Source organism: Neospora caninum, chromosome IX (genome assembly GCF_000208865.1).
Source record: "Neospora caninum Liverpool complete genome, chromosome IX".
NCBI lineage: Eukaryota > Apicomplexa > Conoidasida > Eucoccidiorida > Sarcocystidae > Neospora > Neospora caninum.
Window position 1 is genome coordinate 572,037 of NC_018390.1, and position 22,740 is coordinate 594,776.

At 53.1% G+C, this 22,740-nt stretch overlaps 3 protein-coding genes across 3 annotated transcripts; 2 read left to right on the plus strand and 1 right to left on the minus strand.

Moving 5' to 3' along the window:
- Positions 1-188: 188 nt before the first annotated feature.
- Positions 189-9,642, plus strand: NCLIV_039080 (adaptin N terminal region family protein,related; the record flags this gene model as incomplete). Its single annotated transcript, XM_003880817.1, has 19 exons — positions 189-324; positions 590-752; positions 1,145-1,271; positions 1,609-1,728; positions 2,083-2,283; positions 2,878-3,130; positions 3,521-3,705; positions 3,945-4,141; positions 4,321-4,433; positions 4,794-4,949; positions 5,087-5,369; positions 5,658-5,793; positions 6,291-6,434; positions 6,761-7,084; positions 7,496-7,616; positions 7,954-8,239; positions 8,580-8,842; positions 9,273-9,358; positions 9,583-9,642. The coding sequence occupies 19 exons, from the start codon at positions 189-191 to the stop codon at positions 9,640-9,642; spliced, it is 3,354 nt and encodes a 1,117-aa protein (XP_003880866.1).
- Positions 9,643-12,189: 2,547 nt separating this feature from the next.
- On the plus strand, positions 12,190-14,208 carry NCLIV_039090 (conserved hypothetical protein; the record flags this gene model as incomplete). Its single annotated transcript, XM_003880818.1, has 8 exons — positions 12,190-12,285; positions 12,662-12,794; positions 12,918-12,995; positions 13,113-13,228; positions 13,334-13,450; positions 13,594-13,693; positions 13,804-13,961; positions 14,086-14,208. The coding sequence occupies 8 exons, from the start codon at positions 12,190-12,192 to the stop codon at positions 14,206-14,208; spliced, it is 921 nt and encodes a 306-aa protein (XP_003880867.1).
- Positions 14,209-17,349: 3,141 nt separating this feature from the next.
- On the minus strand, positions 17,350-19,390 carry NCLIV_039100 (hypothetical protein; the record flags this gene model as incomplete). Its single annotated transcript, XM_003880819.1, has 4 exons — positions 17,350-17,421; positions 17,522-17,609; positions 17,709-18,802; positions 19,295-19,390. The coding sequence occupies 4 exons, from the start codon at positions 19,388-19,390 to the stop codon at positions 17,350-17,352; spliced, it is 1,350 nt and encodes a 449-aa protein (XP_003880868.1).
- Positions 19,391-22,740: the final 3,350 nt, after the last annotated feature.

Here is a 22,740-nt window from a genome sequence, read left to right on the forward strand (position 1 = left end):
CGGAGAAGCCGCCTGCCTCTCTTTTGGCTGGCACGCGTGTCGCTGCGGAGGCAGAGAAAGGAGAAGAGAGGAATCTCGGAGAGCAGCGAAGAGGCCTCAGGGCTGCAAGAGGCCGAGGACGTGGAAGAAAAAGCAGGCGGCTGAGCAGAGAGACTCGAAGACTCAAAGACGAGACAACGCACAGCGCGATGGAGCTGGAGCGAAACTGCACGCTGTACATTTACAGCAGTCGAGGGGACCCTCCCTCGACTGCGGAGTTGCAGAAAAAGATCGAAAGCCCCAACGAGGCGACAAAGGCGGAGGGCATGCAAGATCTCATCGTCGGTAAGGCGCCGGGAAGGGGGGAAAGGCGGAGGCAACCAGACAGGCCCTCCAGAAAAAAACCTGCCAAGAAAGAGAAAGGCAGAAAGGCGAGGGCCGTCGGAGGCAGAAGAAGGAAGAGACGGGCGAGAAGAGAAGTGGAAGGAAGAAGGAGAAGCGTGGAAAAAGCAGGAGGGGGAGAAGGAAGTTTAGTTCTTTCCTTCGCATCGTCCGGGCGTCCGCTCTCGCCTATCACGTGTGCCCGACTCTGTCCGCTTTGTCTCGACAGGCATGACGCAGGGGGAGGCGTACACTCGGCTGCTGATGACGGTTATTCGCTACGCGATGCCCAGCAAGGACAAGCAGGTCAAAAAACTCACGCAACTCTATCTCGAGATCGTCGGCAAATGCAGGCCGGATGGATCCCTCAAAGAGGAAATGATTCTCGTCTGGTGAGTCTCCAAGAAACGCGCATTCGTCTGTGTCTCACAGATCTATAAACCTACCTGTCGCGATCAAAAAATAGACACTCTCCTCTCTTTACAAAGATTTACACATGCAGATAAAGGCATTATATATCTATATATATATATATAGAGAGAGAGAGAGAGATATGTGTGTGGATGTGTATCTTATGTTTTGCCGGTGAGCCGTGTATGTTTTCAAATACATATTTGCCTATGTATCTACGTGTATCTCGAGGTTTTGTCTCTTTTTCTGGAGTCGGTCCTTTGTTGGAAGTGGTGTGTGGGGAGGTGGTCGGGGTGCCTGCACACGCCCATGTGTGAGGGTAGCCGAGCAGGATTCCTTTTTTCGCTGTTCTCTGTTTCCTCCCGTCTTTCAGCAACGCGCTGAGAAACGATCTGATGTCTCCGAATGAGTACGTCCGGGGTTCGACGTTGCGCCTGCTGTCGAAGATTCGGCAGTTCAAAGTTCTGGAGCCTCTCATTGAGGCGATGCTCCAAAATCTGGTGAGTCTCGAGATCTCGCGGGAACGCGAAATTGCGAGGACAGGTGGAGTGCGCGGCAAGTTTCAGCGTATGGGCGAAGAATGTCCACGCATGAGCGGTGCGTGCATTTTCCGTCGGTGCGCCCAAAAACGCGTGTAGTACGTCAAATTACAGAGCGAAACATTCCAAACTATACAGGTGATCGCGTCTACCCTGCTCTCGTCTTTTCTCACTTGAGGCGGACAGATGTCTCTGCGGAGCGGACACAACTGGGCAAGTGGAAACCTGTAGTTTTCCGGTGCTTTGCGAGAAAAAACGCGTGTGACGTCGATCGCTGCTTTTGCGCGTTTCGCGTCAGACCCATCGCCACAGCTACGTCCGCCGTAACGCCGTTATGTGCGTTTACTCGATCGTCAAGAATTTCGGACTTGATGCAATCCCCGCAGCCATCGATCAGGTGGAGCAACTGCTTCTCACGGTGAGCCTTTTCTTTCCCTTCCTTCTCTTTTTCTCTTTCTTTCCTTCTTCGTTCCCTTCTCTTCCTTTCCTTCTTCGTTCCCTTCTCTTCCTTTCCTTCTTCGTTCCCTTCTCGTCCTTTCCTTCTCTTCTCTTCCTTTTTTTCTTCGTTCCCTTCTCTTCCTTTTTTTCTTCGTTCCCTTCTCGTCCTTTCCTTCTCTTCTCTTCCTTTTTTTCTTCGTTCCCTTCTCTTCCTTTTTTTCTTCGTTCCCTTCTCTTCCTTTCCTTCTTCGTTCCCTTCTCGTCCTTTCCTTCTCTTCCTTTTCTTCTCGCAAGTCGGTAGCGTGCATGCACTGCGTGAACTCTCTTTTTTCAGGAAAGCGACTTGACGACGAAACGAAACGCCTTCCTCGTGCTGGTGCACTGCGCCAGCAAGCGCGCAATTCAATTCATTCTTCAGCAGCGGTCTGAAGACGGGACAGGCGGCCTCGGCTTCCTCCTCAGCTCTGGAGATCTCTTCCAGTTGGCGCTTCTTGAACTCCTCAGAAAAGTCTGCCGACAGAAACAGCAACAAAAAGTAAACACTGCATGAGCCTAAGCTGTGTGAATGGGGTGTACGTACACTCCAAAGGCGCTTCATGTGGGCGCCAAGTTGTGCCTAAAAATAACCCTTCTTTCTCTCGCTCTTTCGTATCTTCTCTCTCTCCGTTGGCGCGTGTGCACCGAGCTCGAGACCGTATGTTTCCGTGCGTAGATACCCTCTTGTTCGGAAAGGACGTCTCGTTGTTTCCTCTGCATGCGTGTCCAGCATCGGCGACTCCAGGATCTCTGACCACCAGCGAATGTGCCCACAGGCCGCAGCGCCTGTGTATATCTCTGTGCGTGCATTTGCGCACTGTCGTTCTACACTTCTCTGTCGTGTTTCACCGCACGGAGTCGCCTGTGAGCGTACCTCCATGTTTCTATGTGTGCACATACATTTTGTACATATATATACGTATAATATGCGTATATACTTCAATGTTTTGTTCTGCATCTGTATGCTCACGTGCACTCAGTATGTACTTGTATACACAGGTATGGGTATGTGTCTGTGGATAGGGAGATGTTTTTATATCTCTATCGAGACGGGGCTGCTTCCCAGATGTGTGCATGCGCCGTTTCGTTTCAGGCGGGTCTTCTGCGGCTGATTATTTCGATTCTTCCGAGTGCGCTGCCGTCTGTGGCGTACGAAGGCGCGTGTTCTCTCTTGGCGCTCTCGCGGTCGCCTGTCTCGCTGAAGGCGGCTGCTAGCGCCTTCTCCTCGCTCCTGTGCGGGAACAGCGACAACAACGTGAAACTGATTGTTTTGGATCGACTGCAAGAATGTGTCCAGCGGGCGACACGGAGAACGATGGAAGAATTCGTCATCGATCTCCTGAGAGGTACAGAGCCGCTCGCAGCTCTCCAGTCCCGAGGGGCCAAGCAAAAGATGTCCCGCGTCCTCGGGGGGATCTCTCACACCCCAACCACTCGCACATCTCTGCACACGCGCACACAGGCACGTATATATATCTATATATATATAGATAGATATTTGTATATTTGTATATTTGTATGTAGGGATAGCTGTATCTCTACGCGCGCACTCTCGTGTAGAAATATCCACGACGACACGCATTGCTAGGGTTGTTGGGTGTGGGCAAGTTTGCGTCACTGTGTGGTGATTTTTGGAGAGGTGGAACGGCGAGCGCGCCGGCGTCGTTTGTGTGTTTGGTAAAAAGCGTCGACTTCGGTCTCTGCAAAAGGTCGGTTTTCGCGTGGGTGGTTCGCAGGTTTGCAAACGCCGTCGTTGGAAGTCCGGCGAAAGACTCTGGACCTCGTTTTGCAGATTGTGGGCAGAAACTCGATTGAGCAACTCGTGAATGTGTTGAAGCGCGAATTGCTCCGAACAGCGGAGCCCGAGCAGCTGACTGTCCCCAAGACGATGGAGTATCGGAGACTCCTCATCAAAGCAGTGGTGAGCCAGCAGAGGTTCGATCGGCAAGGTGTTCTCGGGCGTTTCGCGTCGCGCTCTGTGCTCGGACCTCGAGGGGGCGTCTCCAAAAGAGCTTCTGTCTCGCTTTGCCAGACTCGAAGAAGGAATGCGCAACAGTCCGGCGAGAGAAAAGGAAGCATCTGTACGAGTCTTCTCGTTCCGTGTCTTTTGGTGTTTCTGGATCTTCTCGGGTGTTTCGGCGTCTTTCCTTTTTTGCTCAGCACTCGTGTTGCAACCGCTTCCCTGACGCGGCGGCGTCGGTGGTGAACGTTTTGATCGATTTCTTGAGCGACGTAGACGTCACAACTGCCACAGAGGTAGCTGTGGTCATTCGCGAACTCGTCGCGACTTGCGCAGATCTTCGCTCACGCATCATCTCGCGCGTCGTCGACGCCTTCCCCGACCTCGCGCACCCGAGGTAAAAAGGCCTGGTGCAGAAACGAGGCACGGAAGGCGAAATGTGGGACCCCGCGAAGGGCCTTTTCTCTGCGTTGGGACGGGGGCGCGGGGGCCGTCTTCGCTTTGGAGCCGCGCGCGTTTCTTTCCGGGAAAGAACCGCGCGTTTTTTGTCAAGTTTTTGTCTTGCCGCCTTCACAGAGTCCTGCGTGTGTCGCTGTGGATCCTCGGCGAGTACTGTGAAGACTCGGAACTTCTCGACGCCTTCCTCACTGCCGTCTACACCGCGTGCGCGCCGCTCCCCTTCACGTCAGGTGGGGGACCGGAGAAGAAGGGGACAAGAAGAGCAGTCACAAAGAGTGGAGAACAAAGACGCGCTGTTTGTAGGCAGAGGGGAAGTGAGAAAAGAGACATGGAAAGACGCAAAATAGGACCATCCGCCCCTTTCAGCGGAGAGTTTTCGGCTGGGAAGAAGAGAAGAGAACGCGGCGTCGCTCCTCTCTTGTGGGGAAAGAGCGAGCATGCAGCGTGGAGCGGCGGTCAGGTGCGGGAAGGAGAGAACGGAGAGAGACGCAAGCGACAAGAACGCTTGTGCGTTTTTCATCCGCCTTGGAAGGTTTCTTTCTGGAGCAAGGTGAAAACCAGGAAAACAGCTTCTGTGTGTCTCCTCGCAGGCGAGACGCCGGGCGCCGAAGGCGAGCATCGCAGTGGAGGTTCGCAACCGAAACTGAAACTGACCACGCGAACTGTCGTGCTCGAAGATGGGACTTACGGCACTGAGGACGTCTACGAAACTGTAAACGACAAAGGAGAGAGCTCGGTCAAAGCGGGTGAGGCACGTCAAAGCGAGACAAGGAACTGCAAAGGAACAGAGAAGAGAACGCAAGAAACAGAGAAAAAGAGATGACGAGAAAAGGAGAGGACGACAGAGACAAGCTGGGTGTGAGGTTGTGTGCTTGCTGTTCAGGAAAGTCAGCTCTGCGGAAGTTCATTCTTGGTGGAGATTTCCTGCTCGCGTCGACGGTGGCTGTGACGTGCACGAAACTGATTCTCAAGACGAGCGACGAAGTGCATGCGCAGCTGGTGGAGGAATTCGAGAGACACCGCGAAGCAGTTCTTCGGAAGAAGGCCGAGACGCACGCCAATCAGCCAAACGGCGACGCGCCGTGTCTCTGCGATGGCGAGCAGCGAGACCAGGCAGACGAACGCGGCGAGGACAGAGCCATGCCCGTCAAACTCCGAGCTTCCACGTACGCGAGAGAAGGGAAAAACGAGGCATGGCGAGAGCGGCGGAAGAGAGGAATAGCCCGGACGAAGAAGGGACGGAGGGAAGGCAGAGACATGAGATTTCGCGAGGGGATGAATGCACGGGTTAGGCGTAGGGCGGAGCACGCGTAGTGATGGGACAGGGGGGAAGATAGCGAGAGAGAGAAGGGGGCGGCTTTCTCGCGGAATTCCTCCGTCTCCACAGCCAGGCTAGGCTGCGGCTGGAAGAGGAGACTCTTTTCGGTTTTGATCCGGAATTGGGTTGTTCGCAGGGAACAGAAGACTCGGGTTCTGTACCTCGTGGCGTGTCTGCTCAAGTTCCTCCGCCACTCTTCGTCAGGTGCGGGAGCGCACTCCGACGCGGCAATTCGCGTTGGCCAGAGTCTCCGTGCTCTCTGCGGGCTGATGGTGAGTTTCTCTTTCCGCACCCGGCTCTTCGCCTTTCTCCCTCTCGTGTGTACGGTCACGTAGCTTTTGTGTGGGGCAAGGAATTCATCAGCGTCTTCTGTCCAGTACCCGACTCACATTCGGTTCCCTGTTCTTCCTTTTCTTCCGTTTGTTCTTCCACTTCTCTTTCTTGTGTGCCCTCTTCTTCCTCTTGTTCTCCCTCTTGCTCACTGTCTCTTTCCCGCTCTTTTCCTCTCTCGTCGTCTTCCTCGTGTTTTCTCTCTGCTGGTCTGAGGAAGGGACTGGTGTGTCTCTTCTTCTGGGCGGCTGTGCCTGTCTTTCGTGTCGTCTTCGTCCGCCTCGGCGCAGGCTGCGCGCGAATGTCGTGACGCCTCGGGAAACCAAGTGATCTATATAGTATAACGGGGCATTAGATCGAACCTGCGATAGATAAATATATCTCGGGTGATGTATATTAGCGGTTCCCGTGTCTCCTTGGCGCGTCGCCTTCTTTTCAGACCGGCGTCGAGAAAGAGAAGGCCTTTGTGCGGCACTGGATCCACAACGGAAGATTTGCCCTCGAGCACGTCCTGGCGCTAGGCCCGCAGAGCGACGATCCATTCACGTGGAGTCTCCTCAAAGACGCTGGAGAAGACGAGCAGGTCGGCTATGCATGCAGTCTCAACGCTTGCGCGTCTCGGGAGCCCCTGGGCTGCGAACTGCGTCTGTGAAAAAAACATAGAGAAAGAGGCGCCCACAGCGCCAGCTTCGTTCTTCTCCGTTTTCTCGAGTGTCCGTCGCTGTCCTCTCTCTTTGTGAGTCGCAGTGCACCCTTGCACAGAGGGTTTCTGTCGAGGCAGGCGTGTGTCGACAGATCCTCCCGCACCCGGAGAGATGCAAGCACACATGAACCCTGGGTGGAGGCGAAGGGCCGTTGGGCACCGAAACACGTGGAAGTGCGGTGCGTGCGCTGTGCGCTTCCCTTCAGGCAGTGTCGGCGCCTGACGACCTCGCGTTCTTCCGGCAACTGCGCCCAGACCGCCAATCTCTTCTCCTGGCGTCGGACGGCGCCCAAGGCGCGTCGCTGGGAGAAGGAGACAGCCTCGAAGAGGACGAAGTGTACTACTCTGCAGGCGCGCACGCTGCGCGAGGCGCCGGCGAACTCGATGAGGTCGACGAGACAGAAGCCGATCTCCAGCTGACCGTCGGAGGCGGGAAAAACAACTCTGCCTCCGTCTTCGCCGGGGCCAAGGACGAGGCTGCACTCTTCCAACAGAGACTCGCCAAAGTGCAACCCATCACAGGACAAGCAGTAAGTCAAAAAATGCAGTGAACGATACAGATAGATAGATAGATAGATAGATAGATAGATAGATAGATAGATAGATATAGATAGTGAGATAGAATAGATCGATTGGTGTATACATGTATGTTTATGTAGGTGTGGAAATGTGGGGAAGGCGGTGACGAAGTGAAAAGTTGGGGGAGAGGACCGCGAAGGGATGTCACTTTGCTTCCATCACAGAGCGTACCCTTCTTCGATTTGCCTGTCCTTTTATATGCATGTATATGTATTTGGACGTATGTACACGTGTATGTGTATAGCAATCGCAGAGTGTTGGTTTGTGTGTCTTTCGCTCTTTCGGTTTCTGTGTCGCGGGGGGTGCGATGAATGTCGCGAATTTTGTGGATTTGCGTTGTCCTGGGGCTTTTATGAACTCAGGACCCGTTGTATGTCGAGGCCTTTCTGCAAGTGAATCAGTTCGATCTCCTCGTCGAGATGCTCGTTGTGAACCGCACTCAAGACACTCTGCAGAACGTCACTGTGGAGCTCTCGACCCACGGTGAGAAAAGGTTCAGGCGAGAAGACGGTGGCGAGAAAAGTTCTGGGTCTCGGATGCCCGTCTTTCTGCTCCCAGTCTCTCCCCGGAAAGCAAGTGAAGCGCAAAGAATGCCTTTTGGACTTCGCCTCGCCGTTTCGTTCACTCAGAGTCGGTCTGTTTCTCTCCGCTCTCTTCTTTCTGTGTTTCTTCTCCAGGGCGCCTTGCCGCCCGGTGTATGCGCGCGTCTTCGCGCGGTTTTTTTGTCGGTTGTTGTTCCGCTTTTTGCTCTTCGCGCTCGATGTCTCGCGCCTTCACGCTCTCCCTTTCCACGGACATGCGCACTCTTGCGTCTTCGCAGGCGATCTGAAGCTCGTCGACCGGCCGACTCCAGTATCCCTCGCGCCGGGACAGCAGGCGGTGCTGCATGCGCCGATCAAAGTTCGCAGCACGGAGGCGGGCATCATTTTGGGCTACGTCACCTTTGGTCGGCGCGGGTCTTCCGAGAAGGAGTGTCTCGTGTTGAACGAGTTGCACATCGATCTCTTGGACTACATCGAGAGAAGGTGGACAGGCGAGCTCGCGTTCCGGTCCATGTGGGCCGAGTTCGAATGGGAAAACAAAATCCACGTCAACACTTCTTTCACGTGAGTCGCAAGCGCGAAATCCGGGGCGCACACCCTGCGGTTTCTCAAACCTCCCTTCGCGTCGAGATCTCAAGTGTTTCGTCAGAAATAAGGCTGGAAAGAGCCGAAAAACGTCGCACACATCTCCAAGCAGCGGGGGGGGTTAACCGGCCTTCACGCCACCCTCTATCTGTATATATAAACATATATATGATGCACACATATGTATATATGTATATGCATATGTATCCATATATATATATATGTGTTTGTGTTTTCGTTTCTTCTGCTGGCGTTCTCTTCCTTGAGGGGCGCGCCGTTTGAGTGCTCGGGAAGTCCGTGTTGGTCCTGCGTTCTGTAGGGACGTCTCGGATTTCCTCGAGCACCTGATGAAAATGACAAATCTCACAGTTGTGGGTTTCCGCCCGCCGGCGAACGTGCTGCGTCGCCTGAGAAGCTCAGCTGCGACCAGTGCGTTGGCCGAGGGCGACAGGGCATCAGGAGACGGAGACGAAGAAGACGAAGACCGTTACTTGCAGTCCGTGAGGAAGATTCCCACCCTGCGGAAACTGTCGGAAAGCTCGTCCTTCTTCGCCATCAATCTCTACTCCAGAAGCATCTTCGGTAAGCGAGGCGGAGGCGACAGGCATCACCGAGAACTTGGCGTCGAGAACCCGTGCAAGCAGGCGTGCGTTTGTCTGTGTTCAAAGACGCAAAAACACTTCCGACGCTGCGGAGAGATAGCGTATAGATGTCGCGAGGGCGAGCTCCTTACCGGATCCTATGGGGAGATTTATAGTTATGTGAAGATGTATCTGTGTATTCATCTTCACGCTTGGGGATGCAACAAGTGGAGCATCTGTACAGATACCACGTTTTTGTCTCATCTATAGAGAGACTTGTGTTTTGCTCTTGCAGAGCTTAAACTTCAGCGTGCCGTGTCCGTGGAAGCGTGACCGTGGCGCTGTGTAAGAGACGTTTCTGTGTTCTTCGTGGTCGTGTCTTGCGCCTTTTTTGGGATCGTCGTGGACTTGTTTCCGTGTTCTCTTTTTAGGCGAAGATGCGCTGGTGAACGTGAGCATCGAGAAGCTGCCTGGAGGCAAACTGGCAGGGAGCATCCGCATCCGCAGTCGCACTCAGGTGAGTTTCCAAACCGTCTCGGGAGTTTTGCTGATGGCTAAAACGCGGTCTCTCCGATGCTTCTCGGCCTTTAGGCCCAGAGTTTTTCGTTCGCTCTCCCTTGCTCTCATGCCTTGTCACCTGAACGGTTCCTGTCTCGTTCCGTCCGTATCTCCGTGTTTTGAAGCCGTCTCTCTGGCTTCTTCATCTCGGGGCGCTCGGTGTTTGTCTCTCTGTCTTTCCAGGGTATCGCTCTCAGTCTCGGAGATCGCATTACAGTTGTTCAGCGCGGTCTCGCCAAGTAAAAGAAGGCGCGGCTCACATTAGTGGATGTCGGGCTTCACTTCCTCTCAGGACGGAGACGGAAGAGTCCTGTGAAACTTTTTTTTTAAATGGGTAAATGCACATGCATGCGTAGAAGTCGCGGTGCAATGCATATGCATGTGTTCGTGGTGGAGCACCATTTACGGAGTGGTCAGTTTGGCGAACTGCTCTGGGAAGAGAAGAGGTCCGAGTTTTTCGGTTCCCCGTTGACGAAGCAACGCGTTGTGTGGATTTCCGTCGCTCTATTCGTAGCCCACCACACTGTGAATGCTGAAGAGTTGTTCTTTTCTGTGCGCCTTTTACGTGGAATGGAGAAGCCGCGAATGAAGGCAGCAGCGGAAGGCGCAAAACAACACGAAGTCGGCTGTCGCGATCCTTCTTCTCCTTCGCGGCTATCTCTCTCCTCCCTGCGAGGGAACGGGATGAGGGAGAGGAGAGGTGCGCGTCTTGTGTGCGACGAAGCGGATATTTAGAGAGACAGAAGCCGAAACGAGATGCCCTACGGACGCACTGGACATCGCTGCAACCTCAGTGAAGCGAGGCTCCACAGAATGGATGTGAAACGGCATCCAATTAGTTCTTGTGCTTTCTCTGTCTGTGGCGTGCGGCAAGGCCAAGCCGTAGTCAATTAAAGTCGATCGGCGGAGAAAAGAAAGCAAAGTGACCGGCGGGGAAGATTGTGCGGCAGAGACCGAGAGGGTGCTTTAGGAATGCACCATTTTCGGAAAGGTCTCCGCGTTGTGTTAAAGAGAAATCACCCAGCTCGTCGCTGTCTGTACAGCGCCAGCAAGGTCCCCTCCCGCCGACGTTTGCTGAGAGAAGCTTGGCGTTGTAATTCGCGCAACATCAAGACTCGAATCTGCACGCAGATTTCACTGGTTTACACATAAACACGGCTGCAGACGCTTGCTCGTAAAGGTTCTGCTTAGAGTGGCCGTTTCTCTTAAGCTTCCGATGGCGAGTCTAAAGCACGGGCCCTGTATAGCTCCTACGAAGGAGCACGAGTTTCGTTGCTTGGCGAAGGAAACCACGTTCGTCCCGCACGAAATGGTATTTCTCAGCTCTGCAGCATAGCGTGTCGAAGATGCATGTCAGAAAAAACAGTTGTAGACCTGATGTGGTAAAGATCCTTGGCCTCAGACCAGAAAGGGAATTTGCAACATCAAAGTGCAGGACTGCCTCCAAACACGCCGGTATACGCAACGCAAGCACGACTGAACTACCCAAGTTGGCGCTCATGGTTTTCGAGTGCAAACAGGGGTGTCCCTCTCATGACGGCACAGTTCATTAAGAGATCGCCAGGCAGTTGAGTGAAGAAGAATCCGTGCTGCAAACCTTAGTAATGCTGATGTGGCGAGTTCCCCTACTCGCTGCCGAATGGCGATACGACGCTAGACTACCGCTGGAAGTTTTTGCTTTCTAGCTTGGTGAATCTAGACTCCAAAGTTTTGTCGCTGCATCGCTTAACTCCCAGCATTCGAATGTTAAAATGGGATCTCGTTAACAGCAGGACGGCGTAATAAAAAACACCCGGATGTGTCGAAGGCACGCTATGAAGCGGGTGGCCGAAAAGGCTCTACACGCTTTTCCGAGACGCGTGAATGTCGATTGGTATGTTCCTGACGCTTTTCTCCTCTTGCCTTTGTTTTCTCCCTTCTTCAAGAGCCCACGTTCCTCTCATTCTCATGTAGTGTTTCGTCACTCTTTCAAAGCCGCGGTGAACTCTTCCCTCACGTACTCGTGGCACCGCGAACCTGGCCTCGCGAGCGAACAAATGTCCTGTCTTTATCTGAGAGGCGTATCCCGTCGCGACCCGACTCCTCGGGATCTCAATAAAAGGTCCGGCACTGACTGAAATGTCGCTGAAGGAGCTGTGCTGTGTTATGTGGTCACGTCTCTGTTACCTCTCTCGGTTTCATGCTGCAGGTAGAGTGGTCTCGCCAGCAGACCGCAGCTCTCCGCGCGCATGCGGAGATCGGAACCTCAATGGCCACTGTTCGTCTTGAAAAGGTTCTCGCTTCTTGTCACCGAGGCATGGTTTCAGCACTTGAAAAGAATTTCCACCTGGCAAGCTTCTTGAAAACGTACACTTTTTGCTTTGCGTAATCTCGGGACAGCAGAGTGCGAAATTCTCTGAACCCCTCATCAGTTGCAACCGTTGCAATAAGCCAAGTGGCTGACCACCTGGCTGAAGAACAACTAGATGTGACCTAGCATGTGTGCCCGTGGAAACTGCGTGACGTGTCCGGAGATTTGACGGGGTTGCTTATTTTCATCCTCACACTCGAGACACAAGGAGCCTGCATAGTGTTAGCGCCTTCTCTAGCTGCGTTAGCCCCCCTGGTTGCACGGGCGTCTCCAGCCAATATTGCGTGCCTAGAAGCTGTCAAGATCGCCTTCAGGCGCCTCAAGATTACTGGTTTATACATCAGACGATCGGTTGGTTTGGTGACCAGCGATCGGTTCACAAGACTCTTTGGCGTCTGCTGCCGGAAGGACCGGTGACACGGAGCTCGCGATTTTTCAAAATGAAGATCAACGTACGGGTCGTCGACCTGCAGGACGATAGCCAACACACGGTCATAGTGGAGTCATGGGAGACGGTGAAAACTGTCAAGACTCTGGTAGGTGATCCAAGGGAGGTGAACAGTACTACAGATGCGGCTCTGCCGGTGGACGCCGTGTGTGTGCTAGACGGCAGTGAAGGAAGATTGGGGAGAGAATTGCTTGGAGCGTCCAGAAGCCTCGGGCAAATAACCGTCAGCTACCGGCGATACCCTCATAGGGGAGGTTTCCAGGAATCCCGTCGAGTGCGATTCATTTTGGGGGCCGAAAGGAAAATGAGGAAGGGCTCTCGCGTGGAGGAAGTAAGAAGTGGGATATACAGGGCGGCGACACTGCCGTCGATCATCTACTGTGTGGCTCCAGTCTTCTCTCTGCAGAGGATTGCTCCTAAGTTCCGATAATCTGTCGCTCGCCAGCGTTTTTTCTCGCTCGCAGATCGAAGAGAAGACGGGTATCCCTGGACCAGAGCAGCATTATTATCTTGGAGATCAACTGATCGAGAACTCGATGCCAACAGAACAGTTGCGGAAACGAGCACAGCTGGAGGGCCGGCTCCCGCCCGACGACGGTAAGCGACGGTCTTTGTTGTGAAGAGGTTCCAGGAACTTGGAAACTGATCCTACCGTCCAGCCGAATGTCGCAGTTTGTGTAAATGCCCGTCCCCGGCTGTCGCGGTGACATTTCTGTGCAGGTGACGGAGTAAATCTGGTGGAGGTAAAGATGTATGCGGGCAAGGAACCTATAAATTTCCACGATCTTTTCTTTCAAGGTGAGTGAGCCTTATTTCTTGGCAGCTCCGACGCAGTTGGCGTGTTTCTTTTCTGACACTAATTTGGTGCCGTCCTCTGGACCTTGCCGGTTTTCCTTGTCTGTTCTGGTCGCCTAGACGTTATCAAAAAGCTCCAAACTCACGAGAGGATAATGAAACATATAACCGTTCGGTTACGCAAGAAAGACGACGACACAAAGTACTATTTCTATGTCGACATCGCGTTTCTGACCGTAAGCGAAGCGGGAGTGTCGTCTCCAGTGGTGATGTCTCTTCCAAGTACGCATGGGCACGTGAGACGTACAGCTCCAGAGAACTGCATCCATCTGTACGTGCAGGCTGAGACTCTCAAGGCGGATCTGATCAAGAGACTTGGACCATCATCTTTAACGGGATTGACCGCTGACAACATTTTAATGTATATCCGACAAGAACAGCCCGGACGCCCGCTAGAGGTACGGCGAGGGGAGCGATTGACAGGTGATAACGTGTCAGGTAGTGACTTGTGAAAAGCATAAAGCAAAGGACGGGTGTGATACTGTTACTGGCAGAGGTGTGGACTACGTGCGCGTGCCTCCTTGAATGTGCATCCTGACAGGGGCTGCAAATACGCGATTGCATCGGAACGCGGAGGGCAATCGAAATCGAAGTCTATCCCATGAACCCAGAAGTTCATGTCGTGTGCAAAGTCAAGAAATGTAAGACTGGCTGTTGCTGACCGGTGGCCGTGCTTTGCCGTATTGAAGCTGCACTTCGCCTCGCCACCTCACACTTCATACAACTCGCGTTTGTTATGGTGTGATGCCAGGGGGATTATGCACCCAAGAACAATTCACTATCAGAATCCAGGACCATCTTCTGCTCAACGATCTGAAAGAAATATTGGTCACCCGCCTCCGAAACTTGACAAATCCTAAAATTCTACATCGGGACTACACTGTGGGCGGCTTGAAGTTCAAATTGAACGTAAGGTTCATTGCCATTTTGACTTCAGCCCGCACTTCTGGTAGTGTCGTACTCGAGGGACGAGCAGAGATTTTGAACTCAACAATATGGTTTCTTCTGTTTTTTTGCCTTTTTTGTGTACCAGGGCATATCCATCAATCCAACCAGCGAAGCGTCTCTGAAACGGAAGTATGGAATACCTGCGGGAGAATTGTGGCTCCGCGCCTTCAACCTGAACGAAGGCTCCCTTGTTGTCATTTCTTTGTGAAAGTTAAAAAAGCGCCTCTTATTCGAACTCTTTCTCGTTTGGTTCCATAATAGCCCTGTCCGCTCCCCTTAGGTGAGCTGCACTGGTCTCAAGGCACGTTGTGACGGGGTTCCTTAGAGAACTAAGAGGGGAGATGTGAAACACAGTTGTCACCGGCGTACGGTAGCATGGCATACACTCCAGAATCTGTGGCGGACAGACAATAAATGACTCCGGAAAAGGAAAGGCGCCCTAACAGGACAATGCTGCACATCAGTTTGATCGCTAATGCAGTAGTTCTGGTCTCAAACGGATACATCTCTCAACAGAGCGGAGGAACACTACCATAGTGACTCCTCAGAAGATTAGAATGCTGTTCTTGTCCAAACTGGAACTCGAGCAAAGAGGGTATTTACCATCGTGTTGGAAGCAGCTTGCCAAGCGAACAGCCACATGGGAATCTTTCGGACACAAGAGCAGCAGAATGCCGCTCTTTCATTGTGGGTGGGGTATGCATTGCACCGTGCCTTTACTGACAATGGAAGAAAATGTGGCGCCAACGAAGCCACAATGGCACACGCTGGATGCGCTCCTGGTCAGTGACAAGGTGCTGTGCAACCAACATTGCAGCAACGGATGTTTGTCGAAACAAAACCTTGTCATACGTGACCGTTTTATTGCTGTCGAGCGATGATGCACCTCCCGTCGACCATACACGGGCTGAATCGGCTGGTAACATAGAAAGTACTTCAGGAACACCCCACCACCAGAACACTGACAGATGAGAATTCCAAGTGCCATCATTCGTTTTCTGGAGAAGAGTCTACTGAGGGCCTATGAAGTTTTAATGCTTCAGAGAGTGTGTATATTCGTCGCAACATCGACAGGCTCCGTGATTTCTCAGTTACTGAGTACGTTGATATTGCTCCTTCATACAGCATTCCGAATCAGCTAGGCCTCTGCAATCGCCACCAATATCAAGCAATGGCATACCAAATCCACTATACACGAACCAGTGTTGTCATCCCCTGTGAACAGTTCCGATGAGTCTGGCCTGTGAAGTTCTCCACGCCCTGTGCACACTTATGGTGGCCCCAAGCTTTAACGGATGTGAAAGACTCGGTGAAAAGCAGAGATACCAAGTGCAGAGACTATACTGCGGTTACCATTATGGAAAACAGGACAGTCACCGACTTGTCTGACGTAACCCATGTTATCCAGCAGGAGCGCATAGCAGAGCAGGCGGCGCGACAAACAAAACGGCCGTTCATGATTTGCGCGCGCAGTTTACGGCCTGCAGAGAAACCGTACACCGACAGATCCGGAAAACTCCGAACTGCGTAACACGCCTCACATCCCAGTGACCTCGCCTGGTCTTGCGGGTGCTTCGAGAAGACAAAAAACTTGTGTGCGCCACCAAACAGGCAATATCCGGACATTTTCGCCACACTGAGTGCTTGGTTTTATCAATTGTCTCGATTCAACTCGTTCCCGCTGGTGGGTGACAGGCACACTTCATCAAACAGTTCAAGCACGAGAGGACAAAATAACATTGCGTTAAACTTGTCAGTTTTCTGGTCAAGAACACCCGTCATAGTATGTCGTTATGCTGAACTTTGAACTCTTCGCGACGATTTTCTGGCGTGTTTCAGGCATGCTACACTGCAGTAGGAGCATCTTCAGGCAGAACAGTCACACGACCGAACTCTTCTACCCTAGATTGTACCGTTTGATTGACAAAGGCTTACTTTGCTACGGTGGGAGGATTGCAGTCCTATGACTGCGTAACTCCAGCATATTCACTGTTTCGCTACGTTGTGCCGTAAAAAACTACACTCCGCCGGCCGCCTGTTACTACTGATGGTAACCGATGCACGAGAGCGCTTCGAATGCCACGTAGCCGCAGACCTCTCTGGCCTGCCCACGAAACTATTACTATTATATCGCTGCCTATCTGCGAAGAACATGTAATATCAAGAAGTCATCACTACAGAGCTGATGCCTGTGCGATGCATCGCTTAGGGGCAAGTGGCTTCTACAACGTGGAGGCTAACTGACCCAGGAGAGGGTGACCACTTTGGCCCCGGGCTCCTCTTCCTCGTTTCAGGGTCATCAGTGGGTGGGTACCAGATAACGCAATCGGCAAAATTAGAGCGTGGAAAAGGTAGCGCTTCCACAAACGTGCACGGGCTTTCTCTCGGCAGGAGTTTTAGAGAGGGCTCCCAAGTAGAGGTTCTTCAATGGAACAAGACCATTCCACTTCGAATTCTCTGTTCATGCTTTCAATCATGCAGATCATCTCACAACGGTAGCACCCGCTGGATGATGCGTATTCGTCTCGGTCATTCAGGACAGGACGCAACTGCTCCCCTACAATGTATGCTTCAACCATGATCCAGAATGCCTGAAGAACATCGACGGACTGAGTGACCACTTCCAATCTGCAATCGGTAGAGCTTTTTTCTAGGTAAGTTCTAAAGTGAGATAATCATGCGCACCATGTTTCGCGCCCAGTTCTTATCAATCGCATTATCGTACTGAGGCAGTTAACCCGAACAAGGCAGGATATGAAAGGCCGCGTAGTGGGTATCATTTACAATATATCGAACGGATACACCCCTGTCAGAATGCCCGTCGCTAAGGATGCCATTCGTTCTCCGTAGAGCGAAAGACCACCAGGACGAGAACAAAGAGACATTCCGCGGATATCAGTGCAGACATCAAACAGGGCGAAGGCGCACCCCGCACGGCAGCACCCCCCTCTGCCCACAGGACAGGTCGTTGCAAAGCCCATCGAGACCTGTCGATGCAGGCGAATAAGCAACAAGTCATGAGAGCGAGGGTCTGCAGTGTCTACGTAGCGATCTGGCGCCGATTCGGTAGCTTCCATTTAGCACACTTTTTTTCCAACAAGGCGAGTCCTGAGCCCAATTTCGAGCCGACAGCATATTGAAAAACGTTGAACTTCCGCACATTCGAGATACCATAGACACAGGCAAAAAAAGATAATCCCACCAGGAACGAAAAGACTTTTTTTTCTTTTTTTGACAACGCATCTCGAAGGTTCAACAGGACAGTGACATAACTTGCCCGATCCTCAGGACAACTGCTCGAGACTGATAATGTAACAGAGGTGACATCAGACAGGAACGAGAAACGCTATTACGCGCCTTCCTCGGCACCCATCTCGCCCTCTTCCTCATCGAACTCTCCTTCTTCCTCCGCGGTGGCATCCTGAAGAGAGAACGCACAGAGTCACCAAAATTCAAATGAAGCTACCGAGACGAGCATTTGAGGACGGCTGACTACGTGCCATGTGAAAGCGTGAGCGTACCTGGTATTGCTGATACTCGGAGACCAGATCGTTCATGTTGGACTCGGCTTCGGTGAACTCCATCTCGTCCATACCCTCGCCGGTGTACCTGTGGGAATAAGCACGATTGGATGCAGACGTCGGTTTGCAGAGAGCACCACTCGCGAGAAATGACGGAAACGCCCGCGACGCACACGACCAAACTCACCAGTGCAAGAAGGCCTTGCGCCGGAACATGGCAGTGAACTGGTCCGATACACGCTTGAACATCTCCTGGATGGCGGTGGAGTTGCCGACAAAGGTGACGGACATCTTGAGACCCTTGGGCGGGATATCGCAGACGCTGGACTTCATGTTGTTGGGGATCCACTCAACAAAGTAGGACGAGTTCTTGTTCTGGACGTTGAGCATCTGCTCGTCGACTTCCTTGGTGGACATGCGGCCGCGGAACATGGCCGACGCAGTGAGGTAGCGACCGTGGCGGGGGTCCGAGGCGCACATCATATTCTTGGCGTCGAACATCTGCTGAGTCAACTCGGGAACGCTCAGGGCGCGGTACTGCTGACTCCCGCGGCTGGTCAGAGGGGCGAAGCCAATGAGGAAGAAGTGAAGACGAGGAAAAGGGATGAGGTTGACAGCGAGTTTGCGGAGATCGCTGTTCAGCTGCCCGGGGAATCGGAGGCAGCAAGTGACGCCGGACATGGCTGCACTGACCAGATGGTTCAAGTCGCCGTAGGTCGGTGTGGTGAGTTTGAGCGTGCGGAAGCAAATGTCGTACAGCGCCTCGTTGTCGATGACTTGTACCTCGTCGGCGTTCTCCACGAGCTGGTGCACAGAGAGAGTCGCGTTGTACGGCTCGACGACGGTGTCGGAGACCTTGGGCGAGGGGAAAACGCTAAAGGTTTCCATGATTCTGTCGGGGTACTCCTCGCGAACCTTGCTGATCAACAACGTACCCATACCGCTCCCTGTACCGCCTCCGAGACTGTGGGTGATTTGGAACCCCTGGAGGCAGTCGCAGCCCTCAGCCTCCTTCCGGACGACGTCCAGGACGGAGTCGATGAGCTCCGCACCCTCCGTGTAGTGGCCCTTGGCCCAGTTGTTTCCTGCGCCAGTTTGTCCAAAGACAAAGTTGTCAGGCCTGAAGAGCTGACCAAACGGTCCGGCTCGGACGCTGTCCATCGTACCGGGCTCCAGATCCATGAGGATCGCGCGCGGCACGAATCGTCCTCCAGTGGCTTCATTGTAGAAGACATTGATGCGCTCGAGCTGCAGGTCACTGTCTCCGCAGTAGGTACCAGTCTGAAAAAAACCACACACACATCTAGAAACCAAAAATTCGGAAAACGGCGGGCTCCGCACTGACCTTACACTGCCTCGGATAGTGCAGCTGCTACACAGGGGCGCGCCGCTTGGCGCGCATGGAGGGTGTGGACGATTGTCTGTGCACAGATAGGCGCAAACGCTCAGATCGCTCCCCTCTAGAGGAATTCGTGTCTTAGCGAAGAACTCGATTTTCAGTGGAACTGCGCGCCAAAACGGGAAAACAGAGCTTCGGTAAGGAGCAACACCTGCGGTGTCTTTGTGTGTCACTCTCTGCAGGGGGAATGTGCGTGCTCGTGGTTGGGCTGTGTAAGGTGGAGGGTGGCACAAACAGAAATGGCGAACAAATCCCTCCGTTTCGACCAATATTTCTCCGGGAAGAAGCGGCTCGACATGCACAACCGCAGCTGCCAAGCAGGAATTACAGAAGACAGCATTCGGCGTTAGCACTGCAGCAACCCATCTCCTCACCGGATCAATGCCGTGTTCATCCGAGATGACCTCCCAAAACTTGGCGCCGATTTGGTTGCCGCACTGGCCACCCTGGACGTGAACGATCTCTCTCATTTTGGAATATGCAGAAAAAGAAGAACCTGGACTGCTTGAAAGGAAAAAATCGACAAAAACTGTCCCAGGCGGGAGGAAAGATTCCAAACACAATCCAGGGGGGAGCGTAACGCCGGAGCACCTGGGGTCGGAAGGCGTAGAGGAGCGCGCAACACCACCAAGACCGGCCGTTGGACACACTCGTGGCTGCGGCGCGCGCGTGATATAAAGGACAGGGTGGGTAGAGAATCTGTCTTCACACGTGTGCAGGACAAAAGGAAAAATCCGCTAAACAGTGGAACAAAAGATGCGAAACCAGAGAGGACGAGAGGCGAGAAACAGGAGAGGTTTTTGTGGACCTGAACGAAATGGAAAGGAAGACGACTCTCTTCGCTGTTCCCCCGGCCGGGCAACAACACCCTCCCTTTGCCTCCCTCACGGCTGATTGCGTAGTCGTCCTGTGCAACGCCAATTCAGCGACAGCGGCGAACTCGCATGCCTCGCCAAGGCCAACACCCACCAGCAGAAAGGCAAAGCCGCTCGGGTGGTTGGGGAGTGTCCTGTTCGAATATCGTATCTCTGTCCCCCGCGTCTAAACACACAACAAGAACCCGAACACCGCCGGTCCAGCTGCTGTTCTAGCTACATGGGCGATGGAAATAAAGGGACCTTCATGTTCCACCATTCCCCTTCTCGTATTGCCTCTCTCGCTGTCGTGGACAAATAGGTGTGAACCATAAAAAAAATGCTTGCAGTCCTAGTCCATTACCAACGCGAAAAGGAATTCCCTTCTGCGGAGAAAACAGAACTGGCACGTTCCTCTTTCAGCCAATGTGAAATATTTATCCAGAGCTAGGATCCTGTCATCGTTTCGCTCTCTTCGCACTTTGGAACGCCACGAGTAAAACGGCTCTCCTTAGCACCTAACAGAGAACCAGAAAGGCGCTTCTTAGCACTTGTAGCATAGAATGAGAAGGCTCTCTTCTTAGCACTGATCGCATAGAAAACGAGAAGCCTCTCCCCTTAGCACTTTAGCATAGAACAAGAACGGCTCTTCTTAGCACCTAACGGAGAACCGCCTTGACACATTTTGGGTGGTACACTTGGCTCTCAGCGATTCTTCGAAGGAGTTTGCGATTTCTGTCCTGACCGGGAGGTACTGGACTGTCAGCCAGAGGGAAACTGTCTTCGAGGTAGATTGATTGCTATGCAGAGTGTTCGATACCTCATATGTAAGGGTGCGCTGTTCTGTGTACTGGTGTAGCGAAACAGAACCCCGGATCACAAACCGTGCTACTTGGGGGTGTTTTCCATCCGATGGAGCTGCAAGAGAAGCTGCGCAGCCGTACTATCTACCAAATTCGTGGGAGCCGCTCTTTTTGACCCAGAAAATGTAGTGCTCTCGTTCTGCACTACACTCGTTACGCGCCGTGTGTATCGCCACATATAGCACGAGCTGCGTCCAGGGGTACTCTGCCCCTCTGTAGGTTTGGCCTTCTGTCGTGCTTCGTAGCCTCCCACTCCACAAGAAAGCCGGTAACAAGTCTACAACGGCAAGGGGGTAGAATGCAAAAAGCCAACTAGCTGCATACAGAATGAGGACCGTACAGGAAAATGGTCGTGTCAGCAACCGGGAGGCACAGAAACAATGTAACTGTCCTGTACGTGTGGCGCGAGGACGGAGTGACGCGGCCGTGACAGACGCCCTGTCCGGGAACTCTGGATGTGTGACAGATATTTGGGGGAAATAAGTACGACGACGTAGGATACGGGAAAAGTAGAAGAAATTGCTCTCTCAGGAGGGCTCACCGTGAAGAAAAGGGAATTTTTCGAACCAATCGAAGTCTCTTAGAACATTAAACCGTCTGTGGATAGATGTGCGTAAGGCCGATCGCACTGTGACCTCACCCAACTGGATAGAAGCCCCCCTCCCGGGCATGCTCTTCCGCAAACAACGGCTTCTGCAGCGCACGCGTAAGCAACTGAAGCGCACGGGATTCAACGCGCGTTCGTTGCTGTTGTAAAGTAAGATGCCTTGAAACGTAATACAGAGGAACAACGCGCGCTACATACCTTTGACTTGCTGCTTTGTCGCGTATCCATCACTCCAGAAAGGCAAAAAATCCCGCCTGGATGGCTGCGTGCTACGTTTCGCGCTGCGGATGAGTCATTTCGCCACCCTTTCGATGGTTCTTGCAGGAACGCGCCGTCTTCCCAACAGTACAGCAGACGACGGTCACGAAGCTTTGCAGGTGTCAGCTACCTCCGTGAGTTTTTCGGCATTCCGCCCAGTTTGCCGCGCTCACCGTCACCTTTCTCCCATCTTTTTTTCCAGTGTAGCGGGGCCCGCTCTTTCGCGCGGCGGTCAACTGGAGTTCCTTGGAGAGTCTTGAGGGCACATCCGGAATAAAGTTTCCCTCTGTTGACTCCGCCTTCTTCGTCCTGCACGTTTGCTTGGTTTTCTTTCTTGCCTCTTTCACGCTTCCCCCTCCCAGGTCTACCTTACTACTTCGGGGCTGACTTTGTGAGGGCGTGCACAGCCTAGCCCCCTGCTTGACCCCAGGGGAAGTTTTATAGTGTTGGTTTTCCGTCACCTTCGCCTCGTTGCGACCGTCTATGGCTCTCAAGCACCTTCCGAAAGGCATGACCACTCCCGTGCGCTTTGCTCCCTGAAGCCTCGCTCTAGCGGCTAGTGTGTCCCCGTAGATTCACAAGGAACACACATCAGCGCCCTCTGTGCGGTTGAGGGAGGACGGTGTCCTTTTCGACGCCCGACGCCTTCCGTTCCATGCAAGGGCGAGAACCTTCGATTGTGCGCTCGCAGTTGGTTCTGGCTCTCCGCCACACAAGCTTGTGTTCGGCTCGAGTCCATGGCCTGCAGCGCGTCAGACAAGTAACGATTGCTTTCCTTTTTCCCCAAATATCTTTTCCTTCTCCTTTCCACTGCGCGTTTCCACTGCGCGTTTCCCTGCATTCCCTTGCTTTTCTCAAGTGGCGATATCTCCGAGAGCGCAGTGTCGCCGAAGCGTCCTTGTTTCTCAGAGGGGGGGAGCGACGCGGTGTGTATCCGCAATTCTCGAACCCAAAAAACTGCGCCAGTGGTAACGCCGCGCAGCGTGGATTCCTGCAGCTATCCGTCTGCATGCACTTCGACTGACTCGCTCGCTGCTCCGTTTCCTGCATGCACGGCCTGCATTCTTCCTCCTGTTTCGAGCACCGTCTTCTTTGAAACTACACGGAATCTGCGAGACACCCCAGCATGCAGCGAAACCCCTCGCTTACACTGTGCAGAGAGAACCAGAGCGAAAGAGTGTTCTTCGCTGCCTTGAAGTCCCAGTAGACAGGTACACATGTAGAGAGCTGGAAAGCAG